Source organism: Rhipicephalus microplus, chromosome 9, assembly GCF_043290135.1.
Source record: "Rhipicephalus microplus isolate Deutch F79 chromosome 9, USDA_Rmic, whole genome shotgun sequence".
Taxonomy (NCBI): domain Eukaryota; kingdom Metazoa; phylum Arthropoda; class Arachnida; order Ixodida; family Ixodidae; genus Rhipicephalus; species Rhipicephalus microplus.
Window position 1 is genome coordinate 38,412,459 of NC_134708.1, and position 16,389 is coordinate 38,428,847.

The following is a 16,389-nucleotide window of genomic DNA, read 5'->3' on the forward strand; positions in this document are numbered from 1 at the left end:
AATGCTGTTTCACACAAACAGAACGTGCAAAGTGCAACGCAGCCTGCACATGCAATGCTGTGTGAGCTGTGTTTTGAAGTTATAAAATTACACAAATACTCTGGGTTGAAATCAATGTTACTAAAAGCATTTCATAGGCTGTGTAGCACCATCCGAAGTTGTGCAAGGTAATACCAGACGATGCAAAGGTCCCATTTAAGGCAAGGAACTAGTTATTCGTTGGATGCTAAAGAGTGTGTATCATGACAAAGGCAATGTGACAGTACGTGTGCAACCGTAGCTCAACAATGATGGCATGAGATTAGCAAAAATGCCCGTGACTTGACTGCCATGTTGTGGAGTCGGTGACACAAAAATGGCGATTACAAGAATGTGGTAACAAGGACAGAATTAAGCCAAAATGGACACCAATATAAATGCTTCGGGAATAGCAAGCTAAGTCAATTCAGTATTCCCCCCCCCCCTAACTCCAAGAAATCAAAATTTCAGATCATGTCAAACGCTGCCATTTCATACAATAACATGCATGAAGAAGCCCTGTCCCAAGCTTCCCTTTTAAGTATCAGTTTACCCAATTAAACTTCAACTTACTTGCTGACGGACAATTAGTTAAATAAAGCCACTCACAGGTATACTTTGAATGACCTTACAATACGTTCTTGTGACCAGTTTTCTAGGTTCTACACAGTACAGCCAGAAGTTACACTGGCAAGTAAGTCTTCTTGATTTCACTGGTAGCAAAAAGCACAGCTTGTTTGGGAGCTACGACGGCACCTATGTTTACGTCATGAAACATTATAACCTGATGTCGTGTGATGATGTCTTCAGTTATGTCGTCATTTGGTAACACGAGCTTTCTTACTATATATGGTGATAATGCCACTTGTGAAATGGATGCCTGATATTTCACTTGAAGGGGCACATAACGGTTTTGAATTAAAATGAGTGCAGCAGCTCTCACAAACGGTGACACTTCCATGTCAGCTTACCTGTACAAGAGGTGTCCCATGAGTGTGCTCTTGCCGGCGTCAACGTGCCCAATGACCACCAAGTTGAGAAGAGACTTCGTGGAGCCCCTCTCCTTGGCATATTCTGCAGCCACGTCCTTGGGTGGCTTGGACCTGCAGGGCAGCACAATCATGACAAGAAACGCAAGCCAATAGACGAGCCGACAGCAAAACAATCCACCAAAAGAAACTAGGCAAGAATCGTTTCACATTTGTCTATGTAAGCAAACAGCTGAACGTTTCTGGAAAGCTATTAGGTTTATTAAGTGAAAGATGCATTTTACGGCACATCTTTGTCGTTGTAAGATATTCAGCAGGATTTAATTGCTTCAATGCGAAATTCCACAGGGAACCAGGGGTGCTCCTGTCGAGTTCCCTTCCAGCGGAGCTACCAACGGACAGTACTATACATGCATCGAAAAGTCATGACACTTGGCATTCAGCAATGAATGCACCCTGCAATTCAGTTCCTCAAGAGCATGCGCTCCCCACATTGGTGGCATTGCATTGAACATGAAAGAGCCCGAACTTAGGTCATTAATGAGCCCTGAACCACTTCTCAAGCATAGAAAGCAGATATATTCTAGAGATAGGGGACCAAGCTATGACCATATCAGCCAAATTATGCAATCAAAAGTGCCACATGGAGCTCACAACTGGAGTGTAAAGTTTACTTGTTTCTAAATGTGCTTCTTTCAAGAAGAGGAAGCAGGCTGGCCATAACTGGTGGCAACATGCACCACTTTATGGTGACATCAAGCATATGCCCACAAAAAACTGCCCTTGGTAACTACCGTATTTTTGCTCGTATAACTCGCCCCCGCATATAATCTGCACCCCAACTTTCATCTCGCCAAGACAGAAGAAAAGATGTTCGTGTGTTGCCCACACATTTGATATACAGAAAAGGCTGTACAAAAGCTACTGCTCAAGCAGTAGAGAGCCCTTGTCGCTTCATAAAGCGGTGCAGCTATTCGCTGCTCACACGGAATCCGTGAGGTAGGTCTAGCTCCCTCGACAGTCGCCATGCTTCCACTTATACCATCTCGGTCGATATGACATGACCCCTGCTTCTCACACCTCCGATAAACTTTACTAGCTGCACAACCAGCTCAGGGTAGGCACCGGTCTTGGGGCCACAAAAAAGGACCAACAGTCGCGGTGCACGGCTTGTAGGCTCTCTTCTTTCTCCACGACGCACGCAAGACTCGTCCACACCGTGCCGTCCTTCCGCTTTGCGGTTCACAAATTCCTCGCCAACGACAACGATCTTAAGCTTTTGCTGTGCGGTGAGGGACTGCCACCAGACGCTACTCATGGTGACAGAACCGATCGAGTTAGGCTTGGTGAACGGGTCGAGATGTGTATAACAAGTGATATCAGCGTGGTAAAAAGAGCTCACACTCCGTGACAACTTTTCTTGACAGCATCGTGGAAGCAACAGAATCGAAATGCATGCCTGCTACCGTGCTAAAAGTAGTACCTAAATTTACTGATAATATCTCATTTGCCTTGCTGAAATAAATACTGCTTTATTTATTATGAAACTCACACGGTTGCGGGAAGTTGTAGATAGGATACAGGTATCCTTCACTTTTCAAAATGCTTTCCTTTTTTGTCTATTTTTTAGACAACACCAAATTTTCGGCAAGCCATTTTTCAAGGTAAACATGGCGTCCGTAACAGAGAAGCATGTGGAGGGTCACTGTGCGGTTGCAAACGTTCAAAAGCGTACTTGTAATGTGACAGTGAGGTTTACAATGAGCAATAAAACTGTCTCTCCCCAAATGTTTCTCTGAAGACTTCAACGGTGCAGGAAAGCAACACCTAAATCTGCCACAAGCTGCCGTACCATTTGCGCAGCAACACCAATTTGCAGAAACCGCCTCCGTAGCCTTCGCTACATTGTTAAGAGGGCTTCACGGCACAACACGCGTGCCGTGAAGCAGCACTAAAGAAAAAACCCCACCCCCACTTGGCCACTGAAATAATCAGTTTTTTGGTGCCTGTTACACATGTGAAAATACGGTACTTTTGGTACTGCCCTATGTATTGCCCTTTGCTAACTGTTCGCAGGAACTAGGGAGATTAATTAGATAAGTGCCCTCCTTCCGGAGAGCACACATTACGGTCATACTCACTGACAAAGTAAGACATGCTGGAGAAGACGAAAGTCTGTCTCAATTGCTGATAGGAATTGTGCCCTTCTGAGAAAAACCGGTCGTCCTCCACTCATAGTAGGCTACAACCACACAGAAAAGAGTGAAGCACATCAGCCTATTTCTCTAAAGCACAGATGGGAAACGGAAGGACCCCATTCTTCATCCTAATATCATTCCGGCCACGTAGCAAACTGCACACCTTGGTGTTTTGGGGGTGGCGCTGTCGGCTGGCTGCGAGTCCCCCCCAGCTTCTGGAGAGGGCTCCTTGCGATCCAGATCTGGAGAACTGCGGTTGGAATTTGTCGCACTTGGTACCTTGAGAGTCTCTGATGATGCTCTGTAGAAAACAACCATAGCAAAAAAAGAAAAGAAAGAAAAAGAAGAAGCGGGTTCCTTGCTTGCCACCCCAAAAATTATGCACATAAGTGGCAGCACAGATTACTCCAATGCAATTTCACTGTCTCTATTGGCCTGTTTTGTTGGAGCATGACAAAAGCCTATCGGAATTACCAGTTCAATGTCATCTCTGCGGGTCTCACCTTAAACTTGCTACTCTCTCATTTCACAATTTCTGTCATCAGCAACTGAGCAACACCCCGAATACAACAGAGGCAGGCGCCTTGAGTAAAACCACTAGTTAGCAGCTCTGTATGTTGTACATGGCATGCCCAGCATAACTCACTCTGATGTTGAACAAAAAAAAAATGTGCTAGAACATGAAGATGAGAGGACACAAACGTCTCGTCGTTGTCTTGTTTCAAAGCTGTTTCTTCGTTCAATATCAGAACGTACCAACCACTACAATTCAAGAGTGTAATATAATTTATTCCTAATCAAATACCAGCTAACTTCATTTGCTCAGTAATACAAAAGGAATACTAAAAAGAGGAACAACTTGTCTCATATTAGTACATTACTCTTTCACAACTACAAAATCACCACACTTGTACAAAGAAGACACTTGTTGAGCGAGAAAACGTGCAAAAAGAATGTGCGAGTGGCATTGCCACTGGGAGCTTTCGGCACCAAACGCGGTGACAACATAGACTTCAACAGCGTTTACTAGGGCCTATACAGTTCCCTATTTGTAAAAATGACATCCACTCATTACGGAAGGAGCCATAGATATAAAATACTAAGTTATAAGAAATTTTCTTGCGCCAGTTTCACCTAAGTGCCAGAAATACACCTTAAAATCCGTGACATCACGTACGGATATTTCTGCACAAAATTTAAAAAATGATACTTGACCTTGACTTTAGCTCTCCTATAAGGTGTAATTAAGGACAAAGTTCTCGGAATACAATTTGTACAGCCAAGAATGAAGACGGGCGGTTCGTGAAAATGTTTTCGGCATTCTTAGCCTTCGTGGCTCGCGGCCCAGCTACGAACTCCCCCAACCAGAAGTGGAAGGTCACGTGATGGTGAGACCGTGGGCCAAAAGAGCGGTTTAGCCTGTCCACACGTCCACCACACCGGTCTCAGGTGCTCACCCGCGAAGTCGGAGCTGTTGATATATTTTCCCAAACGGCGGGGTGCCAAGCCCAACGGGTGGGAACCTCCGGCGGAACGCAATATCTTGCTCCACACCAGAGATGGTCGTGCAGTCCCCAGGGTTGACACCATCAAGGTCCTCGGCATGATCATCAAGTCCCACGGAACCAACACCCAAACAGTCCACAAGCTCAGGAGAACGCCATACGACTCGTACGTAGAGTATCCAACCGGCACCATGGCCGCAAAGAAGACAACCTGCTGTGTCTTGCACACGAGTTTGTTTTGTGCCACTTTACCTACGTCGCGGCTATACACAAATGGCTATGTGCTGAGCGCGATCAACTCAATGTGCTTATTTGCCAGGTGGTCAAACGAGCCCTTGGCCTCTATATCACCACTCCAACGCACAAAGTCCTCGAGCTTGGCATACATAACACGCTAGAAGAGATCGCCGAAGCTCAGGAACGCGTGCAATTGACCTGACTCACGACCACCAAGGCAAGCCACCATATTCTGCGCGAGCTCGACTTCTCCTCGATGGCCAGGGCTCCCCCAGAGTTGATTCCAATTCTCTGTGAAATCCGCGACCTTATCACGGTCGCCCCCATTCCGCGAATTGTACACCCCGAATACAACAGAGGCAGGCGCCTTGCACGGGCGACCGCCATTCTCAAGCGCATAGACATGGAAGCGGACAACGTCTCGTTCATGGACACCGCTGCCTATCACAACAACCAAGCCTTCACCATGGTCGCAGTATCATCTGCGCAGCAGATTCTTAACTCTGCCACAATCCTCACCCGAAACCCCGAAGTAGCGGAGCAAGTAGCTATAGCTATAGGTATGCTCGTCAGCAAACGGGAACTCGCCTATAGCGACTACAGACCAGCCATCAAAGCCTTCGAACGCGGAGTCATCTCCAACCAGGCATTACGTATCCTGCGCAGCGCGGACCCGAGTGCCTTGAAGCACCACACTGTTATCAGGTTCTCTGCCCATCTCGGCCAGGTGCCAGGTGCCCCATCCAACCTCAACGAGATGGCCCGTGATGCAGCGTGCGCACTTATTGACCGCGCCGCCACAGGGCAACCTCTTCTTGCTGAATTAGAGACCAATAAGGATGCACCCATTACGTACAACGACATAACAAAGCACTTTTATCTTGAATGCCGCATTTTTTCACCTCCACATCCGAAACTTAGCAGACCACAGGCGCTAACCCTACGCCTATTACAGACCCACACGAACCCAAACCTTGCCAAGCTTCACGTTTATTATCCCAATGCATGCCCCAGCGACACATGCCCCTCGTGTGGACACACGGCGACACTCGCACACTTGCTCTGGAAGTGTAGAAACACTCCTCATGACTCTACCTCAAACAAGTGGGAGAGGTCCCTCGGGAGCTCACTTATCGCCGACCAGCAATGGGTCTTCCAGCAGGCCCACGAAGCGGCCGCCAGGTACTCCCTGTCGACCCCTACGTGTAAGACGCTCGCTATGCGCTAATCGCGTCCTTCAGGACTGAAATGAAGTTTTTTCATTTCACTCCTGTCGCCTGGATACACCATAAACATCGGCCAGGGGGCAGCTCGATATGCCAACTCCTGGCTACGCTCCTACAAACAATAACAAAAAGTCAATTGTCATCTATCGTGGGTGCCATTGCTTTTCTGTAGTGCTGCAATTCCAGCACCTTTGGATTATGAATGACATGCACACACAGTGTGATGCAGCATTCTCAACAGAAAAATGGTGGTCATCATGCGAAACTAGCGAATGAAAGAGGATGCAAGAGAAATGATTAGTTATTGTTTAGGAATGCGAAAAAGCCTAAATTCTAGCGTGCAAGAACCTTATCAATGCATACTGTAAAATCCCGAGCAAGTGCACCCCTTATGGTGAAAGATGACCCGACAAGATTTCGAGGTGGGTCCCTGCTCGGGACCCCCCCTCGAAAGAATGCACGCTTGTGCATCTAATAAAATGCTTTACTGAACATGTATGCATTCACTATTTTCATTCGTTTTCATTGGGAATACAAAAACGGTGAACTGAACAGTGAAAATGTCAGGAGGGGAAAAGAGGCTTTGAAATCTCCCGAAGAAGGGAGGGCGGGCATTCGCTTGTGTAGGGCCGCTTGCTAGGGACATTACAGTAAATGCGCGCACTTATTCAGACAGCAATTGTGCACTCACTTGCAGCGCTTATCTTCGACATCAGGCTGAGATTGCTTGGGAAACGACTGCCTCAGCGCCGAGTCGACCGCGGGAAGCAGCTCCTTGTTGGCACCGGCAGCTCTGGCGGGCGCGCCAACTTGTCCGAGAGGCGTTGGTTTTCGCTCTGTGAGAGACGAGCAAAAGAATAGCAAGGGGCAGGACGCCAGGACAAGCGAAGCTCTTCCATACCATATCACACTCGAGTTTAACAGTAAACAAAAGGGCAAGTGCAGAACGTGCGTTCAGAGCTCTATCAATGGGCGTGTGGAGCTCGAGCGCACTCGAGTTGGCGGAATCAGCTTTTCTCAACATAACGCTAAAAAAGCGACTTACGATGCGTGATTACAGAGTGCATGCAGCGTGCTCTAAACATGAGATGGGGCGTGAATGCTCGCGCCTGCTACAGCTTCCGGCCTGCGCGAAAAGCTGGAAGAGCGGCCTTTGGAAGTCTTTTCCAAACAATCTTTGGGCAACTGCTACATGCACACTTGCAGGGTACCCATTATGCCATTATTCATCATAGTTTTTGTCTAGTAGGAAGGCATTCACCAAGGAATTCTTCATCAATTTCTGGAGAAGCATGGTACCTGCTACTCACTTCGAAGGAATTTTGTGCAGTTTTGGTGCTGTGGCTGTCGAGGATGAAGAATTATGCCTGAAGCTCTTGTAATGAATTCGCGCATTCAATGGCCCACTCTTTATGCAATTGGCATTGTGTGATGGCTAATTGTTCCTTTGCTGTTCTAAAATGCTTTATTACTTCTATTAACGTGATTCTTTGCCCAAAATCAAGCCTGCCTAAGGCCAGTTTGCCAAGAAGTTTAAAGCACCGGCATGGCTCTGAGGTAGAACACTAAGCTGGCACATAGGAGACCAAGGCTCCAATTCCATTGTGCCCTCAGTGTTTTTTTTTTTCTCCTTTCTCACTCATTGATTGATATGTGGGGTTTAACATCCCAAAACCACCATTTGATTATGAGAGACGCCGTAGTGGAGGGCTCCGGAAATTTTGACCACCTCGGGTTCTTTAACGTGCACCCTCCTCTCTCACTCATTCCTGCAGCCACGAAGCTGGCCGTGTTCCCGGGCACGATAGCGAACATTGCACGTTGGCACGGTTTCAGGTTGCACAAAACGATAATGACAGCCCAATTATTACTTGTTGGACGCGCAAGTATGTAACCTATGCCTGAATCGATGTACTGCACTGACTTAACGTTGCTATATCTATGTGCATCTACACATTCTCATGTTATTCTGTGATGTGGTACCTCTGAGAGCAACAACAACAACTTGCATATTACATGTGTAAGTCTCTGGCACTCAATGTTGCTGCCTTTGACACCATATGTCATGTCATGTGAGCCCGCCATCATTTACCAAGAACTGAAGAAGTTTGTTTACCCACAAGGCCACTTCAATATGCATGTCAACTGCAGTAGTGAATGCGGAAGCAATATAATATTCACCATGTGGCACGTTCATGCTCCCAAAAGTGCTTGATGTAAAAAAAAAACACCGTTGAGCTAAGCCCCGAATGCATCGCACTCGAGTGTGCTTCTTTGGAGTTCAGAGTGGGCTAGACACACCCGATGTCTGTTCACAGCAAGACACTTGCAGGTAGTGTGATTGTCAAGTATTTATTCTTCTACAGACGTCCAAGTATTCTGTAAAAGTGCTACTGATACGTTCTTGTACCATTTCTGCAGTTAGATCAACCTTGACCATGGCAAAAATGTAGTGGTGAGCACCTCACACTGAACTGAGCGCGTAGGACCAGAGAATTTTACAAGTTTGAGCATAGAAAACTACAAGAACTTAGCCACTACAGTGCACACTACCATACTAGGCCATGTTTCACATCCCGCAAACATACACTCAAGCAGCCCATCCACTTTAGGCCAGAAATTTTAACACATGTCCTACTACATCAAGTATTTAAAACATAGATTGACAACCCACAGATCTGCTTTGTTCCTATTTGCGGGAATTCTATCACACAACCCCAGTTTCTTTAGGTTTGCGTTCCTCGTTAGGCAATAACACATCACAACGAAGATACACATAATAGGGAGTTTGGTGTCCCAATGCCTCTTACGTATGCACGCTTTAGGTCAAGCAGGTGCAAAGAGTTTTTGAATAGGGTGTACGGCACTTAGGACACTCACCGAATTTTTGCTCACTCTAGTCTTGGCCGAGTGCCGTCACTTTTGGGGCACGCTTTTGGGGCAAAGCTTTTGGGGCAAAGTTTTCTGGCTTCCTCTAAATTAAAAAAATAGCATCCGCAACGCAAAACCTAAACGCCGTTTGGGTTTTGCGCATGCGCCCCGGCCTTGACGCTATTTTATGGGGCCCGAAACTTTTTGGGGCCCCCATTCGAATTTCCTAATGGCGTGTCCTCAATCTAGATAAAGAATCTCTGCCTGAAGTACCCTAGAAATGTGAGGGCAAGTGATTGAGTAAAAGTGCCCTCCCGGTTAGACCAAGCTCTCATCTATTTTTGTGCTTTCTAACATTACCTTTTTCTAACACAGTACTCGTTAACATTTTTAACATTGCTCGACATCAAAACGCACAGTATCACATTTCCGGTTCTTTCAAAAGCACAGGCAATAGCCCAATGCTCGTGTCTGAATTCACCCGATCACAATTACAGAGTGAAAAAGGCCCACTGCAAGAAAGTAGTGTAATGCACTGACAATCCACAAAGTTTTACAACTCTAAGATATACAAACACTATTGTTTTGTCCATACAACTCACATGCACACATTACTTGCAACTTATACAACTACCCTAAAGAACAAAAAGAAATCACGGCAGTAATTTGCACATGACAATATATAAGAATCATGTTTAGGCTCTTCAAAGTGACGCATCATGACAGTTCATGAAAATTTCAGAAGCGCGTCTCGTATGCTCAGTGTTATCAGTTCACTTGTCACTCAATGCACAGAGCCACTTCACGGAGAAGTAGAATGCACTAACGCTTTTATAATTTCTTTTTTTTTTTAACCTTACACTCATACCTGCTTTCCATTCTAAACTAGTACAAAATAGCTCAATCACTAATACTTGCATTTTATCGTGATGTTAATGTCCCTTACACTCACATTATTTATTAGATATAAAAAACAATAAGCAATAATGGGCAACATAGGCGCATGTACCTGACGCTGCAACCGCACGTTTCCGACACGCACGCACGATGTCATCGGGCGACGGCACGCCAAAATTGAATGCTGCCATCCTCGTTTTATCTCCAGGCCTCAGCTCCAGCACACCAAGCTTTCTCAGCCAACTCATTAACTCAAAGGTAGGCATCCGCCGCCGGACAAAACAGAAGTACACGAGTACTTTGCCAAAGAGGGACGCTTCTTTCACAGCTGCGGTGCTGTGAAGGGGACTAAACTCGGGGCTTTCACTGCCATAACCGTATGAGTGGCTCTCTTGTCTGGTGACCGCAGCAACACCCACCGCCGTGGTTCCTTTCAGAATATCGTCGAGTTTGAGAGCTCCACCCTCAGCAGCCGTATTGGGAGTGGGCTCTCTGTTCAGGCCGAGTATTTCACCGAGATTGAGCAAAGCGGGCTGCTGTTTCTTCGAGCCTGGCTTCTGAGGCGATTTCATAGGTCCCTTCTCATCGCTGGAAGCTGCCGACAAAACATCTGCGATGGGCAGCATCCCCAGACCGTCCTCCCGCCTAGTCAAGTCACTTGCACCACCAAAGTCAGTCCTCAACGACATGAGAAAGTCGTCGAAGTCCGTTTCAATAGCGCCTTTGCCGCCTTGTCGCGGAGCTGAGGAGTCCGCACCGATTCCCAAAAGTTCATCTAAGCTGTCTCCAACGTCATCTTTTACAGGTTTGCCTACAGATTGCACATTGCGACTCGCACTCGCTGAAGTAGCTTGGTTGTTGTGTCTTGAAGTGTCGATCGGGCCGACAGGATGTGGCTTGTGGCTCGACACCATGCCCAACAGTAAGTCCAGCTCATCGGGCACTGCACTCGATGGTTTTCCTGTAGGGCCCGACGGTGAGATGTCGCTTGCAACATTTCCTTCTTGGAGAAGTGCCTCAAGAAAGCCGTCCCTAGAGTCCATACGACTAACTTGAAGGTTGGTACTGAGATCACAAGTAGTGCTTGAAGCGTGGGCGAGCGATGTTTCAGGTACTGTTTCACACTCGTCATGAACAAGCAAGGGTTGCGGTGCACCGTCACAACCGCTAATACTGTGCATGGCTTTCGGCAGGCTGTCTGCCTTACGCGATTCAGCCGAGCAATCTGATTTGAGCAAATCGTCAAGTTCTAAGTCACAACCTAAGGTTTCAACTGTACATGCAGTGGGGGGAGAGGAAAAAAGCGCAAGATTTAAAAGTGTTGCCGAGTCTGTCCCCGCATTCGCTGCCACGGCAGCTCTCCCTGCGCACTCGCTGCTGCTTGATCTCCGCGCATTATCGCCCCGACTTCTAGCAGGCACATCGAACTGTGCAACGACAGTCGTCAAATGTGGGACCGCTATGGACGTCCCACCACCACCATCGAACACCGTGTCGGACGGCGAAACGACACATGAATCATCGTCTTCGCTGTCCGATTCTTACCTTGCGAGCGGCACGTCGAAATGATGAGAAAGTGATGAGCAAGAGCACGGTGATGATGGGTTGCAGTGACGAGAGGACGGCATGCCAGTTGCGTTTTTATGCAAAAAAAAAGCAAACAGGACAAAGGTGGAGAGAAAGGATGAAGGATGGTGGGAGAGAGAGGGGGTGAAGCAAGAGAGCAGAAAAGAAGGAAGAGAGAACGGGAGCCTAGAGTTAGTTTCCGAATGCTGCGAAACACAAAAGCAACAGCCATTGAACTTGGAACTGTCATCAGGTTCACGACACATTAAGCGCATAGTTGAAATTTGAACCAAACATTTCCCATAAACACCTGCTATTCATGTAATGCTGCTGAGAAGTTGCAGATCCTACACGTCAATGATATAGAAGGCTCTGAGACAGCTGCCAATTTTACAAGCGAGTAATTTTGAAAACAGTCCTTTTAGCACGAAACACCAGAGACAACAGGGCAAGTGCTTTTCCTGTCGTCTCCCACATCATATGGCGTTCTTTTTTGCACTACATTAAGATGCGACTCAAGGTGAAGGCATTCACAAGTATGCAACACTGTTCTGTACGCTATGTACTCAGTACTGAATCTTGCTCGTTTCAGTCTTGCTGCTTTTATGAAACCATGCATCCTGTAAAAGGATTCTTGGCAGCTTAATAGGGTAGCTCATTTTTAACACATTAAAGAAAACCTTTAAAAAGAAGGATAAACTTATAACCAAATGTTAAATAGGCAAAACTTGACGACATATTAAAAAGTAAACTGCAAAAGTGAAAAGGATCTTCCCAACTTTAACATTTGAATTAAGGTAACTAAAAATATTTGGTTCAAGTCCCAACTCAATCATTAATCCCCAAGCTGACAAATCGGTCTCGACAGAAAGTGCATCTTTGACTGACACGAGTGAAACATGACTGACAAGCCCTGCGGCAAGCGTTCCCTCAGTCCACTCGAAGGCATTAAAGAGGAGGCTTAATCCTCAAACAATTCGTGAAATAGACTGCTAAGGAGAGTTACTGGCTCCCACAGCATACAGACTTCAATCGAGAGACCAGTCTGCCTAGCAGTCACTTGAGAGTAGACTTGAATCAAGACCCATTTGTGAACTTAAGGGGTAAGCATGCTGTATTTACTTCTTTTTGCAAGCTCCACCCTCCAGCCATCATTTTTTAGACTACGGTACTTAAAAGACCAACTGCAACAAAATTTTTTACTGTGCAAAAAGCCTAAATTGAGATATGCACAATTATGAAGGAGACTTACATGAAATTACGCTTGAATTACGAACAAAATCATAGTGCAAAGCTTGCCAAAAATCTTTTTTTTTTTTAATTTCAGAATTGAAAGCACCATTTGCTCGGAGTAATGCAATACGTGGAATTCACGGCTTTTCGGCACAAAATCCGAGATATGACTACATCCGCAGTTACACACAGTGCGCCGAGAAATCTAAAACAGGGTTGCCAGGTTTCGCTACTTCGTGCCAGTTTACCTACATTTTGAAAATGGCGGTGACGCTAAAAAATTCCTCGGCTACATGGCTACTTTTTGGCTGTTATCTTCTTTCCTCAACATACGATGACATCACAGCCACTGGGGTCCCGGTATGTGCTGTCAAAACATGGTGGTCAAAGTGTACTTCCAGCTCCAAAAATAAAATTGAGCACTAGCACTGCATAGAGAATGTACCTTAATTAAGTGAATGGCTCAGCCACCTAAACAGGGGTAACGGTCAATAGTGTGAGGCGATAAAAAATATACTACATGCTTATTTCCTGTCAGTCAAGCAGGCCTTATTCACAGGAGCAGAAGAAAATGCTTTTCAATACATGGCTGGGACTTGAAAACTGTTGCGCGAGGAAAACTGCTCAGACTTATATTACACTAGGTACAGACTGCAGCTCTGAAACATTAACTGCTCCGACTTTGTTATATTGGGTACGGACTGCAACTCTGGAACATTAAATGCTCTGACTTTGTTGTACTAGGTACGGCCTTCAACTCCGAGGCATTAACCACCCAGACTTTGTCATCACCCAAGGAATTATTGCAAAAGTGACAACAGCTTATGATTCAATCTTAGCAGCTGCAATTTTGAGCACACTCATGCCATATGCTTTATTTTTGTTGTCGTTATTTAGTCTTTTAAGGCGAAGTCATGCAAGACGTGTCACGTGAAGAGAATGCAACTTGCAACAGCGCAAAAAAATTCATTATCATACTCGAAATTATTGGTCAAATCAACAACTTTCATTTTTATCTGAATAACCCTAATTTTGAATGCTTTGTACTCTATACTTATTCACATTTCCACTGAGTTTCTTTCCAAGTAGCTTCCAAAAGCGTATGGCTACTTATGGCTACTTCTGGTCTCCTTGGCTCAAGTTGGCTGCTTTGGGGTTGTTTTTTTTTTTTTTTTCAAATATTTTGGCTATCTTTCATGTTTTCAACCTGGCAACCCCCTGATCTGAAAAGCAACTCGCTTTGTAACAACACAAATCTCATGCTTAGGTGTTGTTTAGAGACTCGCAACAAGAAAAATACAGTTACTAGCCCTGTGACCAAGCTGCATCAGTGATGGAAGTGACTTTCTACTTTTTGGAGCAGGAAAAGTACTGCTTTGGAACAGCCATACGTGTTTTTAGAGCAGAAAAAAATGCTTGTTTAGAGCAGCTATTGGTGTTTCTTTAGGAGCAGATATTAAATTTGCCACACAATAACTGGAGTTCAGAGCACTGTCGAAGCATCAGGGAAATCTTGTTACTTATTATGAAATATATTTAACAGACAACAATCAATGTAAATTTTGTGAAGTAAACAATGGCAGGTAGTCAAAAATCTGCTGTAAATGAGCTACAATTTAAAATACTAGTATTTGTGGCAGAAATCATATCAGACTGGGAAAGCTGAACGCCACATTAGAGAAGTAACCACAATCTCATATAACTGTTGCCAAATGAGCAGTAGATAATCAGTATGAGATATAAGGAATCCTGCTCATTTTCACATTCCACCACACTAGCCTAAATATCTAGATGAGAAAAAAGAAACAGCTAAATGAGCTATATGCTTAATATGCCCACTCTCGTTGCACAAATGAGATCAAAGCCGATAATGCTGCACACTAGTAGCACACTGAAATGATAGTCCACAGATTCTTTTCAGTTTCTTTAGGACTTACGAGTTGGTCAAACAGTAAAAGTTCGTCATTCTCATTCTTTCAGTGTCGATTTGGAGCAGGTTTGGAGCAATTACTAACAAAAATTGTCGTTTAGAGCAGTGCTTCTCTTTTGGAGCAATTGGAGCAGCACTTCCATCACTGTCAGGTTTGCTTGAGTGGCCCATACTACTCACTCAGAGGAAATTTAGTCAAAGCGAAATTCTGTTGCAGTCGGCCATTAAACGTGACGCATGCATGTCTGCTACTCTCACCGCCATGCACTGTGGATTTTAAACTGCGCAGGCTCTACCAAGTTCAACAAGGGGAAGTGCACTACGACGAGACAACACTAAGCGTGATGGGGAGGAAGGGGAAATGTTCATGAAAATCGAGAGGACTAAAGAATGATTGCGTGCCCCATCAGAAGGTATACTTCACACGTTATCAGTGTTACCATAAATATGTAGGTGCCAGCAACTTGGTCTCCAACGAAACAAGGTGCACGTGCAAGTGCCGAACCCGCGGCCTCCGGATCCGAAGGTCAGTCCCTGCCAGCGATGGGTTGTCTTTTCGTCCACTTCTATTTTGTCACAATAATTGCAGTACACTTAATACAGCTCAATTAACCTTCTCTATACCTCTCTTGGCTTCATTATCTATTTGTTTTCATTAAAGCTGTGTTGAACAAGGAAACAAGCCCTCGAAAGTTCCCTTCCTTTGTGGCCTCAAAACAGGCAACATAAAGTTGTGCCGTGACTTTAATGCTTTTCTTCCAACCCTTTATCTAGCTGAATTATTCTCAGAGCAATCCCAATACCTTGCAGAAAATTTCCAAGATCAAGGACAGCAAACAAGAAAAGTGCTCTCTAAAGTGTGAATGTCATCGACATGAACTACATAGCTGGTTGACTTTTTATTGCAGATTCTTACTGCTGTTCTCCCAGACTGGAAATACGTCATTCATTCGCTATATTGAAGCAAACTTTACTAAATTTTCAAGGATTACAAGGAGCTCAATTATATCTAAGGAGCTTCAAAGGCTCTTGAATTAATGTTATCAAATTCAAGGACATTCGAGGATTCCAAGGGTCTGTACGAACCCTGTAGACATATTGAATATTGAGTTGAGGTTAAGGCACTTGGCAATATAATTTGGAGCTTTTTGCAATCTGAAGGGGACGTGACCTGCATTAGGTGGAACAGTAGTCACCAGACGTTCCATGACCATACTCGACAGTGGTCATGAATTAGGAAGCCTGAAGAACCACAAGATCTGTGCTAATATTTTCGAGTTCTTATCTGTTTTCAAACAAATTTTTCTATTCATTTCAGAGAACAATAGGGTGATTATTTCCATTGTTTTCAAGTGCGATAAGCAAAAAACTTGCTTTCATCTTCATTTTAGTGCCTAGGACCAGAAATGGTTATTAGGCGGAACTTCCCGTATGACTTCTGGACACCGTGAAGGACAGCTTGTGCACAGTCCTCAAAAAAAAAAATTAAAGATGACAGTTCTTTATGAATGAGCCCAGCCTGTACACACTAAATGTCTCAAAAGCCACTGTTCTTACAATTCTGACAACCTCTCATATCATGGATTTGCTAAGGTAACATATACAGGACTATCTCCTCATGTCATTAAAGCACAAGTGATCAGGAGTGTGCTTATGGAAATCCCTGAGCAACACCTCCTCTTGTTCTTACAATTCTGACAACCTCTCATATCATGGATT

General features: G+C 45.0%; 1 protein-coding gene across 3 annotated transcripts in view; it reads right to left on the bottom strand.

Moving 5' to 3' along the window:
• Positions 1 to 16,389, bottom strand: part of HBS1 (translation elongation factor EF-1alpha (GTPase) HBS1) — a 43,710-nt gene that overhangs the window by 19,714 nt on the left and 7,607 nt on the right. For 2 of the 3 annotated variants that reach the window (XM_075873453.1, XM_075873452.1), the window contains exons 6-9: positions 10,054 to 11,481; positions 6,865 to 7,009; positions 3,369 to 3,506; positions 990 to 1,121 (exon numbers count right to left, since the gene is read on the bottom strand). In XM_075873453.1, coding sequence (XP_075729568.1) covers positions 990 to 1,121; positions 3,369 to 3,506; positions 6,865 to 7,009; positions 10,054 to 11,481 — 1,843 coding nt within the window. The remainder of the gene's footprint in view (positions 1 to 989; positions 1,122 to 3,368; positions 3,507 to 6,864; positions 7,010 to 10,053; positions 11,482 to 16,389) is intronic. The other variant, XM_075873454.1, reaches the window with a different exon arrangement.